We start from the raw sequence: 12,519 nt of genomic DNA, 5'->3' as shown, positions 1-12,519 counted from the left end.
TGACCATACCTCCTAGTTAAATTTATTTTTGGTATTCGGTAACACGAGCAAAATAAATAAATGTAACCAAAATTCAAGTTACCAAGTCTACGTGTATCACAGAAACTATGTATTCCGCGATATTTCTCTCCCGGATTATTAATCTGGTCGGCGTTCCATGATCGCAAAGAGCCTATCGTGATATTATTTATCCCTAACTTAACTCTACATGCCTAATAATTATTATGGGCTACTGTTTCTAGTGTGAGCCTAAGCCTAAGAGTACCTTATTTTAAACACGTCTTACTTTTTGTCTACTGGGGTCTGTATCCAATAAGCTTGTAATCGTTATAAGAGACCAACCTTTATTGTTATGTGACGTTTCATCTAAGCAAACTTTAATGTGACGAACTTACGTTACACGACAACAGTCGATCAACGGGGGCGGCATCTCCAAATTTGTTCATTGAAATACAAATCACAGAAAATCAACAGTCCTGTGATACAAACGTACAAAAAATGATAGAGTACATGTTGTGTCTGAGCTGAGTAACTCAGTGGGAAGCAAAGATATTTCTCCTTTGGTGAAATATCTTTGGTGGGAAGTCACAAGCCGTGCTGTCGAATTTCATTTTCGTCTGTATGTCATTCTGCACAATACAATATTGGACGCCAAAATGGACTTTATTTCAGACTTTATTTCAGTATGCAGTCACAAGTCCTTCTGCAATATCCAATTCTGTGACACACAAATACATTTTCGTTTGCAATTTATTCTGTGTTTATGTGCCACAGAACGATCGACGTTAGCAATATATTACGGTAACCGTAATGATGTCACAAAAAGACGTCAAATATGACATTATTTTAATCACTCATTATGCAGGTTTACAGACAAAAAAATTACACTTACCTTTTCTATGTCATTTGTGTTACTGACCACTGGCTTATTGAGAAACTTCTAAAGAAAATATTTAGCAGTCACGAAATGAACGTGTGTCGATGATGGTTCCAAGACCACTCTCCCTCGCTTGTGATTCTAGCAATGTGATTTACATATTCTTTGTGAAGAGTGAAACTATATAGGTGAAACAGATTCTCGTTTCCGTTTTTGTTTCAATAATTATCATAAGAAACATCTAAGTGTGATAATTTTGCGGGCTTCCACATTTCTGAACATTGAAATATTCCTATATATAGAAGTCAAAATATTTAAGTAAAGCCACCACTGATGGTGGTACTCAACCAAAGAGAGCAGGCAATAAATCAAAGGTATAAAGTAAACTTTAGAGGCACATTTAATTGATGTGCTTCTACACTTTACTCAGTAGTTTTGATATATATATATATATATATATATATATATATATATATATATATATATATATATATATATATATATATATATATATATAGATATATAGATATACATATATATATATATATATAGAGTAGGTTGGCGTCTATCTTGGCGCAGAGTGCTCTATGTCCATTGGACAGAGCTTGATATATATTGATACTAGATGAGACTAGTGGAACACTAGTAGTTGTTACTCGGAGTTTCACGCGTTATAGCGATCTTCAGACTACTGGACCAGTTGTCTGAAGATCGCTATAACGCGTGAAACTCCGAGTAACAACTACTAGTGTTCCACTAGTCTCATCTAGTATCAACATATATATATATATATATATATATATATATATATATATATATATATATATATATATATATATATATATATATATATATATATATATATATATATATATATATATATATATATGGGCAGGGTCAAGCGGTAATGGAGGGACATTTGACTGTTTTCCTTACACATTTTTTCTCTCTTTGCATAAGTTTGAGGGAGTATGTTGCAATTTCTTGTGTGGTTATCTAGACAGGTAGTTACTTGCTTCATACCCATAAACTTAATTCTTGTGGCTGTTACTGTAGGAAAAATACGTCATGAAGGGCATCATGGTAACGGAGGGACACCAAATGAACACGTGTTTTCACACTCTTTTTTAAGATGTCAATTTCACTGTTCTTAAGTTGCATTGACCATGTAACTTATATCAGGTGTTGGCTGGTACATTGCTTCACAACCACCAAGGAAAAAATAGATGAACAGGCATCAACTGTCAAATCTACAGTTGATTTTGTACAGTAACGGAGGGACAATTCCGATGGTAACGGAGGGACACAAAATGTTCAATGTTGTCTATAGTGTAGCCTTTTGCCTATTTTTGCTGTTTCAGATTCACTATTTTTATTGCTATTGGACTAAAAGTTATATTACTTAGGGAAACAAGGATAAGAACATAAAACCAACAGCTATGTTCACCAAAACATTAGCAATTTCAGTGGTTAATAAGAATGTAAGAAAGAAAACATTAGTAAGAAATTGATTAAAAGAACAAGTTTAAGCAGAACACTCTTCATCATTTAGCACTTTCTTGCATTATTAGCAACTGTTTGTGGGAGGGGGGTGGTGGCTAGTGCAGTTCAAAGCAAGTCAGTTAATCGCATATTTACAGTACTTAGACAGTTCACAGGTACTATACTGTACCATGTGCAGAAATTTCATTACAGTAGTATATGCCAGCCACATTTTGTCTTCCAAATACTACTAGTACTTTGCAGAAACCAATTGGTGCAGTAATTGATACTGGGCTTAAAGTGAAATGCTTGTAGGCGTTGTCACCTGTATCGAACTATACTAGTTCTGTTTTGGTGACATATTTGCCTTACTCTAAAGATCAAACATGATTCTAACCAACTCGAAGTCATTTGTGATTCCTAAAGCCGGATCTCGAAAGAGATACTTTGAACAGACTTTTGTTAATGAAATGAAAGGCTACTTGGAGCTCGGGCCCGGGAGTTCGCACCGGCCCATTCACTTTTCTGGCTCAGATGATAAATTTGAAAATTTATTAGAGTCATCAAGCAGAGAATATTGAATAACACGGATTTAGAGGACAAAAAAACTCTTTGGCGTTCCATAGCCCACGTGAACTGTTTTTCTATTGATCTTTTCCAAAGAACTATTTCTGAAGTATGCCCTCTATCGGCCTTTTCGTGCAGGCTCTAGAACATCACACAAAATGGTACTGTACCCACTGATCGTATCGTCAAAAATCTTCCTCCCAAATGCTACTAAGGATGCGTATTATTCTGCCTGCGTTGATATTTCTCACAGTTATGGATTCAGTACCATTTTATATGAATAATAACATTTTAGTAAAATATTTTAGCATCAAAGATACAGCTGCAATGTACAATGGTATACTGTTCCAATGACCCTGTATTCAAAACCCTTTCTGCGATTTTTTTGGGGGTTTACACAGTACTCAGTATGTTAGAATAGAAGAAGCCTAAGTGCTTAATTTTCTTCATACACACGTGTCTAACGTAATCATAGTTATCATGAACGTTAGCCTGTACATGTTATATTTTACTTTAAACACTTTGACAAATTTTAAATATATCTTCTGCAATCTTAGTGTTAGGCTCGCTAATCCTAATGTAGGCCTTGATTTTAGCAGCTTTGCACTAAAGTTGTAACCTAGGCTGACAGTTGTGTGATAGGTTAAGGCATCAAGGCCAACCTAATTGGAATGCTGGTTAAATTTGTATTTGAGAATGATTATGTAGAATTAGAAACAATTAGATTCCAAGTTGATGGTTGCATATTTATCCCATGAAACAAGTAGGAATCATGACCCATTCGTCGCCGGTTCCTATACCTTTTGATCATACGTTGGCATTGAGTTTAACAATGGTAAAAGGTTGGAATTTGGTAAGGGATCAGTAATTATGTGTTTGTGCTCTCTGCATTGAGAGTTGCTAATGTAAAATGTGCATTCATACCACAGTAATTTCTTTGTTGCAAACTTTATTGCGGTCAATTTTTTTTGGTTTAAATGGTCGTGTGTAAACTACTGTACTTCATGCATCTTAAAAGTAGCAAGTAGTTTGATTTTTTTTTAATCAACATTATATAGAAAAGGTTATTTACTTAGGCCTACTGTAATTTTGTGGATCTGGTTTGCAAACACTCCAAAGTGCCCAGGGAAAATGTTAGGTCAGGTTTTGAGGATTTGCGCATGTGTAGTTGAAACTCCCAAGTTCGAACAAGCCTATGTACATGCAGTATAGTAGTGAACTGTGTGGAATTTAGCGAGAGATATGCACACTGCAGATACGGGGATGTTTGAAGAGTTGGTTGTTGGAATCACTAGTCAAAGTATAGAACTACTACGAGTTGGCGAGTAGGAAAGTGCAATGGCGGATGAAAGGGGGTTGGGCGTTGAAAATTTTTTGAAATGGCAGGGCGGGCAAAAAGCGGGGCTGCCCTATGTAAACTGCAAAGCTAGGGCACTGGGCCATGTACCCTTTATATTGTGTATAACATTCACAATTTCACACAGTATAGACAGTGAATATGATCGCATCTTTACAACTTCACTAGTACAGTAGTTCATAAAATAAACGCATTTTGTGTTCTATCTGGACGCAAGCTTTTCACAGGACGCAAACTTTTGGGGGGAATTGCGTCCTTGGGACGCAAACTTTTTTGCTCTAATAACATTACTGATACTGGCACATTGCAAATGATCATTTTTATTGATTCCTTGGCGGTAGCCGTAGGAATCTATGCGGTCATGACTGCGTGTGTATGTGTGTATGTGTGTGTGTGTGTGTCTGTGTGTGTGTGACGCCAAGCTTGAAATTAGGTTTTCTCAGCAATCCCAAGGTAGATTGATCTCATTCTTGGTACATAGGTTACCCATCATGAGTAGACGATCCCTATTTATTTTGGTGCTAATATCATGAATATTAATGAGTGGGCGGGGCTTAGAGTGATTTTCAACAAATGTCAATATCTTCGCAACCGTAAGTTCAATTTTCATGGAACTTGGTTTGGTGGTACAAGAGGAAAGTCCTCTATATGAATATGGTGACAGTTTGTCCAATCTCATTATTATTCATGAGGGGCGGGGCTAAGTGTTGTTTTTTGCAAAAAAGCTTGAAATTAGGTTTTCTCAGCAATCCCAAGGTGGATTGATCTCATTCATGGTACATAGGTTACCCATCATGAGTAGACGATCCCTATTTATTTTGGTGCTAATATCATGAATATTAATGAGTGGGCGGGGCTTAGAGTGATTTTCAACAAATGTCAATATCTTCGCAACCGTAAGTTCAATTTTCATGGAACTTGGTTTGGTGGTACAAGAGGAAAGTCCTCTATATGAATATGATGACAGTTTGTCCAATCTCATTATTATTCATGAGGGGCGGGGCTAAGTGTTGTTTTTTGCAAAAAAGCTTGAAATTAGGTTTTCTCAGCAATCCCAAGGTGGATTGATCTCACTCTTGGTACATAGGTTACCCATCATGAGTAGACGATCCCTATTTATTTTGGTGCTAATATCATGAATATTAATGAGTGGGCGGGGCTTAGAGTGATTTTCAACAAATGTCAATATCTTCGCAACCGTAAGTTCAATTTTCATGGAACTTGGTTTGGTGGTACAAGAGGAAAGTCCTCTATATGAATATGATGACAGTTTGTCCAGTCTCATTATTATTCATGAGGGGCGGGGCTAAGTGTTGTTTTTTGCAAAAAAGCTTGAAATTAGGTTTTCTCAGCAATCCCAAGGTGGATTGATCTCATTCTTGGTACATAGGTTACCCATCATAAGTAGACGATCCCTATTTATTTTGGTGCTAATATCATGAATATTAATGAGTGGGCGGGGCTTAGAGTGATTTTCAACAAATGTCAATATCTTCGCAACCGTAAGTTCAATTTTCATGGAACTTGGTTTGGTGGTACAAGAGGAAAGTCCTCTATATGAATATGATGACAGTTTGTCCAATCTCATTATTATTCATGAGGGGCAGGGCTAAGTGTTGTTTTCGCAAAAAAAGCTTGAAATTAGGTTTTCTCAGCAATCCCAAGGTGGATTGATCTCATTCTTGGTACATAGGTTACCCATCATGAGTAGACGATCCCTATTTATTTTGGTGCTAATATCATGAATATTAATGAGTGGGCGGGGCTTAGAGTGATTTTCAACAAATCTTCAGTATGACCCGGCCAGGAGCCGAACCCCTAACCTTCCAGCTGCAAGTCGGAATTCTACCCCAATACTATTAATGAGGGGGCATGAACATTAATGAGTGGTAAAGCTTAAAGCAAATTCTTTAAAATATCAATTTGTTCATCAAACTTGAGCTGATAGCAAGGAACAACATTTGTGTTGATGCTACATTAATATTCATAAAAGGTCAGAACCAAGTGTACACAATGAACCTACAGTAATATTTAGATGCCAAGGAATCTCAAAACCTCTTGGTTTTCTTGTTATTATTGAGAGGACTTGATGGAATTGCTTTCGTCTCTTGATCAGCAAGCCTTTTGAATTGGTGAACAAGTACCACATTTTGTTGAATAAACATAAAACCTATTATATTAGAATGTTAAAAATCGCAATACTGGATTATAAATGTTTCATTGAAAGGTCTTGAAAGAAGGAAAAAAGTGCAATGTTAAGTTCATGTACCACCACTGCATAAAAAAAAGTGCTATTTAAGATCTGCATGGTGATGAAACAGTTTTTCCACTTGTAATGGGATTTATTCTGATTCTCTAACTGATTATGGGCTAAACACTACAAATAAGACAATTTTGTTGGTTTGGCATGGCCGTAATGGAATGAGAGTGGTAAAAAACCCAGCTCAAATTAATATTGAAGGAATTTCCTTTATTTTGCTAGCTTTTGGCCAAGTGTTCATAACCAGTTTGTTGAATTATTCTCTTGCAGGGTGATGCTGCAGTTACCATCCGAACCAGGAAGTTCATGACCAATCGCCTGTTGTACCGCAGGCAAATGGTAAGTAATTGACTAATTAAGTACTTTGACTCATTGATGTTTCATCACCATGCCAGATCTTCCTTCAGTGTTGGCTTAGCTGACCCTTGATCTTCAATTGTATTGATACTTATTTTATGTTTTAATAGAATTAGTGTTGAATCAACATGTACTATGCCAATTACTGCAAATGCTGATGTAGTAGCCTCTAGTATTAGACCTAACTGTCAGTTCTGAAGATTGAGTGCGGAAACATTACTTACAAAGAATAAAGACAAAGAATAAAGAGGTATGATACTTGCAGTCATAAATAGTCAAAATTGGTGTCATTTGTAGAAAATTCAATCTTTCAGATGTTGTAAGATGGTTCAACAGTATTAGTTGCAAGTGTTAGGTGCCTTCAAGGAATGCAAAATGATAATTTTAAGCTGGTTTAAATTTAATTTTTTATTCCTTGCCAAAGACGAAAAAGAATCTATGCTCTGGTGTTGTGAACAGTGAAACTCAAAAGGTACAAAGTGGTTGAACTTAACCCTGAAATATGGATCCACCTTACAAAGTACAAGAACTATCTTTGCTGAAGTTCATACTTGACCAGTGTGTACAACTAAGTGAGATCAACTGATGAAACATGATAAGTAGCAAATTGCATCTTGATTGACATCCATACATGGTACGCACATCAAGATTATCCAGGTTGCAGCTTGCTGAAGAACAGTTGTAACTGTTTGTAGTTTAATTAAATTGCTCCTTAAATTGCATCATTTTACAGTTCTACTGTGTCAAATATATGTGTGTGGGGGGGGGGGGTTGCGGCATCTTGAAAACATTCATGGTTGTTTGATAATTTTGGTACAATAGTCTACATACATGTGTAAGTTAAATTGTGTAGCTGAACCACACATTTTTGTTGACAACTCATAAATTTATGTCTAGTTTCAATGTTGTTTCATCCTTGGTGAGTACACAACACACTAGTTCCTATGCTGGAAGCATCAGGAACAAATGTCATCAAGTTGGTGTGTTTAAATATTTTTGTTTGAGTCAATGTTTTGTACAATGACCACATGACCCAGTGATTTCCCTATTGATTTTGGTGCAGGTCATATGCATATAAATGAGTGGGTGGGACTTAAAGTAAAAATCTAAAAAAAAGTGATTTCTTCTTAACCATACCTTATGTTGACTTCATATTTGGGGTAAATTTGTTTGTAGACTGTCAACATTTTCAGTGGCATTTTGGTTTGTTAGGGTAGACATTCATTAGGGACAGTGCCAAATTAAATTTTGGCTAAAAAGCAGCATGTAAACATGAATTCTCAAGAACTGTAAGTCACTTTGAGTTAATACTTGGTACAATGGTACCCCATGATCCAGTGATGGTCTCTTTGATTTGGTTCAGATAACATGTGTGTTAATGTGTGGGAGGGGGACATAAAGTGGAAAACTTAAAAGTGAAATTTCTCCAAAACGGTATATTGTATTGAATTATTTACTTCCGTTGACATTTTTATGTTGCTAAATAAAGTTTCAGTAGGATTGAAGTCAAATAAGATATCAGCCTAAAATCAGTTCCTAACCATGAAATAACAAGACTGCTAGGTCAGTTTGAGTTGACATCTGGTACAGTGATACTGACAATAGACACTATTGTTACTTAGTGTAGACTGCATATAAGTGGCAGCTGGAGCTTAATAATGAAAACAATGGAATTTTTCCCATAGAATCTTGTAATGAGATGATTAAAATGTGGTATCAACTGAGTGAAACAGTTTCAAGATTTGGATCACCCACCTCTGCAATATTTTGTGTTGAGTCTATGACAAAACATAGGAACCCCAACACAGTTATGTGTTTCTGGTTTATCTACAGATTGTGGATGTTTACCATCCAGGTAAAGCCACTGTGGCAAAGACAGAAATCAGGGAACGTCTAGGCACCATGTACAAGACAACCCCAGATGTCATTTTCTGCTTTGGCTTCAAGACACAGTTTGGTGGAGGAAAAACCACTGGATTTGCTCTGATCTATGACACCCTGGATTACGCCAAGAAGTACGAGCCAAAATACAGACTTGCAAGAGTAAGTTACACACATTGACACTACGATCCAAACTATGCTCTTTATAATTTTGTTCTTGTATTTATGTTTGCATACTGTTGTTTGCTTTCACTGGCGTTACATGGAAAGGTATATTAGAAATACAAAGTTGCCATTTTAGGGAACCTTTAGCTTGGAATGCCTGTACACATTATGCATTTTGCATTTCAAAGTGACAATTTGATAATTTTTTTTCCTTGGCTTCTCAGCATGTAAGTATAGAAGGTGATTGACTGATCAACTAACAAAAGACAGATGTACTTAAATATTCATAAGTATTTGTTCGGTACAAGCACCTGGCAAAACCTACTGTTCTGTGTTTCCTCATACCATGAAAGGTATTGGCATGAATAGATCAGAATGGAAATATTTCATCTGATGTTATGAATATCAGCATTCTTTAACATGCATACAACCAGTATGTACTGCAGCATCAATCCTGTAAAGTCTCTGTTATAGTTCACATCAAATTTTGATATAAAAGGAACAGATTAAGTTCTGATGATTTTAGCATAACAGAACTCTTGCTGAGCAAGAAAACCTGACCTGTGGCCAAGGAGATAGCAAGCTGAGCCAAAATACATTGTTTACTCCCAAATGAGAAAGAACAGTCTGTTAGGTCACAGTTACTTCCATTGAATGCACAAGCCCATTCCCTATAGATGTCAAAATTTGTTGATTTTTCTTCTCTCCATTTGCATGAAACTAGGCATCATGCACTTATCCAAGGAATTTAAGTGTGAAGCAAGTGAAGTCATCCCTCACATGGGCATGATTGATTTTCTGATATATCTTAACAGTGTCAAGACTAATTAGCATTTTGCGGTAGTGCAAATTACACACAACCGGTAGTGTTGCAACATGAATCCCAATATCGTAACTACTACCGGGATTTTCCTCAAAATTTCATCTATGGTTCAAAGCACTTAGTTACGAGACTGTCATTGTCATTCATTCAACTACATACTCTTACATGCACTGTAATCAAAAGAAAAACATCCAAAATAACACACTATATAAGGGCCTTTATGTTTTTATCATAAACTTTCAAAAAGAAAAGCACAAACCTTGGAAAAAGCACCCCACACCATCCTTCATTCAAAACCCAAAATAACGTGTTTTCTTTTCTTTATTCCAAATAGTAACATGTAGATATTTTTATTTTGTCTGGGATCCCGGGAAAGATACCGAAACGAATATTATAACCGGTTGTTTTCCCCCTCTCGGTGGTATTTACACATTGCACTGTGATCGGGACTAGTCAATACTGGGAACAGGATTTAATTGACTAATGGGATCCCCCACAACGTTAAGACTAATGTTGAGAAGATAGTTAGTATGACATAATAAAGAAACAGTGTACATGACGACACAAACCACCAGGTATTGTATTGCATCATTGTTATTGTGCATCATGAACACACAGAATGATATAAATACTTCTAAGCAGTCAAAAGCAATTTTGAGCTACACAATTATTTGACTACAGTGTTAGTGTTGATTAATTCAAAGTCCTTTGATTGGCCTTCCAGAGTTTTGTGTTACCTCAACTTGTACTGTAAGTGTGTTTCAATTAATATGAATTTCTATTTTCTCAGCATGGACTCTATGAGGTGAAAAAGCCATCAAGGAAACAGAGGAAAGAAAGGAAGAACAGGCAAAAGAAGGTCCGAGGTACAGCCAAGACTAAGGTGGGAGCTGGCAAGAAGGTAAGTGAGATCTATCTGAGTCGTTAAGACTTAAGAACTGCATTCAATTGAGTTAAAGATTCAGTGTTATGCATATCTTAAATAAGACATTAACCCCAAAAGTCAATAGCTTGTATAATACATGCATGATCCATCCCTAAAGAGAAGAAACACCTTGTTGGTATTGCAAGTGCAGTATTAGGGAAGCCTTGCAAATCTAACCGCTGAGTGCGGACCGATGGATTTCTCCGCGGCTATAATGAGCACAGCCACGAGTCACACTTGAGTGCACAGTCTCCAAACCACCCTCCATGGTATACAGTTACATCTCTTGCCGCGGTCAATCTTTTACTAAGCCAATTTGAACACAATAGCGAGTTGAACAAAAGAGCACACTTAATTAAGAGTCAAAAGGTGTCCAAATGTTCCACAAAGATAGTGTGTTTATACGCCATATTATATTTTCTTCCGCAAAGGCAAAACTTCTGTGAAATTAATTAAGGAAATGTGAATTAATACTGTTAGAATCTATAAAGATAATTTTCTTTACATACATACCTACAATTGCGAATTTTGTTATCGCCAGACACGCTAATATACTAAAAGAAATCGGGGCCTTTGTTCCCTGGACCCCAACAAGGGGTTCCACCCCTTGACCCCATGCTCACACGCTATGCCTTCTTGGTGTGTTCGCTGGGCATGCACCGGCGTGAAATGGCAGGTGTTTGAAGTGTGTTAGCGGGAAATTGAAAAGGTTTTCCAACACTGCTTAAGTGCTGCAATCAGTTTAGTTTTCTTGTACTTACATCAATATGGCAAATAAATTATCCTTTTAGTATTAGTATTCTGTGCGTGTAAGTATTCAGTACATATCTGTGTCAGTAGCCATAACTGGTCTTGGTAAAGTGTTCAAGGATACTTAGTGGCAACAATAATTAAATAGCAGAAACATTTCCATATCGGTTCAAATGGGCATGAAATTCCTCAGTCCTGCATTAAAGAGCGTTCTGAATAAATCTCAAAAATTAAAACAATGAAAATGTAATTTGCACTCAAGTTTATTTTTTCAGTTTGTCAGAGTATCACTCAGACACAAAATAATTCAAGTGAACTGCCAGGTTCATGACATGCACAAGAGAAATGTATAATTTCCTGTGTGAATCATGCTATGGTAGAGTAAGAAGTATCAATACAAAGTAGTGAATCGTTCATGAATTGTGTAACATAAGTTCTTAATGCAAGCTGAGTGGACCTTCACAAGTGATTTTGTATCACAATAACCATATTTCTACAAATTGTTTATAGAGTTGTTTACTTGTAAAGTTAAAAAAATGTAAAAAAACAATTTGAAATGTTAATTAAATCGAAGATATTCTGATAACTTTATAATAATATGTTGTTTTGATCCTTTTCTTTGCAGTGAGATGTCTCTCCCAGAGGATGAAGCTGAGTTTGTAATTCTGTTGGTTGTAATTTGACAGAGAAGAAAAATTAAATGGAATAAAGAAATCTGAATTTGTTTTCTTGTGCTTTTCTCAGATAAGAGAGACATGTAGCTCAAAGGATATCCTTTGTGAGGAAGGGTTTAAGGGTGTGTATGTTATAAAATGAATGCCATTTGGGAGAAAAGTTAGGGGAGTAGAGGAGATAATGTTCCCATTCACCCATTGGCTATGGCCCTATATATATTTACAATATCAAACACGTAATAGTACATTTGGGTAGTTATATGCAGGTATCTCATATCTCTTTTTAGACTCAAATGGAGATGTTGTATTTCTATTCAAGATGAGAATCAAGTTCCATACGACTCAGAAGTGTCAATTAATGAATTATTCTGAGAAATCTAGTTCTGTGCTTAGTATGGCTT

General features: G+C 36.2%; 2 protein-coding genes across 3 annotated transcripts in view; one reads left to right on the top strand and one right to left on the bottom strand.

Annotated features, from left to right (window-relative positions):
- LOC139969006 (poly(ADP-ribose) glycohydrolase-like) overlaps positions 1 to 624 on the bottom strand; it is a 28,984-nt gene extending 28,360 nt beyond the window's left edge. The window contains exon 1 of one of the 2 annotated variants that reach the window (XM_071973674.1): positions 396 to 624. The gene's annotated coding sequence lies outside the window, so the exon portion shown is untranslated. Of the gene's footprint in view, positions 1 to 286 lie in introns of both variants that reach the window. The other variant, XM_071973673.1, reaches the window with a different exon arrangement.
- A 2,375-nt stretch (positions 625 to 2,999) lies between these two features.
- Positions 3,000 to 12,164, top strand: LOC139969005 (small ribosomal subunit protein eS24-like). Its single transcript, XM_071973672.1, has 5 exons — positions 3,000 to 3,087; positions 6,814 to 6,882; positions 8,734 to 8,943; positions 10,560 to 10,670; positions 12,070 to 12,164. Exons 1-5 carry the CDS (start codon positions 3,085 to 3,087, stop codon positions 12,070 to 12,072), a joined length of 396 nt encoding a protein of 131 aa, XP_071829773.1. The 5' UTR covers positions 3,000 to 3,084; the 3' UTR covers positions 12,073 to 12,164.
- The last annotated feature ends 355 nt before the right edge of the window (positions 12,165 to 12,519 follow it).

Source organism: Apostichopus japonicus, chromosome 6 (assembly GCF_037975245.1).
Source record: "Apostichopus japonicus isolate 1M-3 chromosome 6, ASM3797524v1, whole genome shotgun sequence".
In the NCBI taxonomy this organism is placed as follows: Eukaryota; Metazoa; Echinodermata; class Holothuroidea; order Aspidochirotida; family Stichopodidae; genus Apostichopus; species Apostichopus japonicus.
The sequence above is the reverse complement of the archived record's forward strand: the minus strand, read 5'-3'. Positions and strand labels throughout refer to the sequence as shown.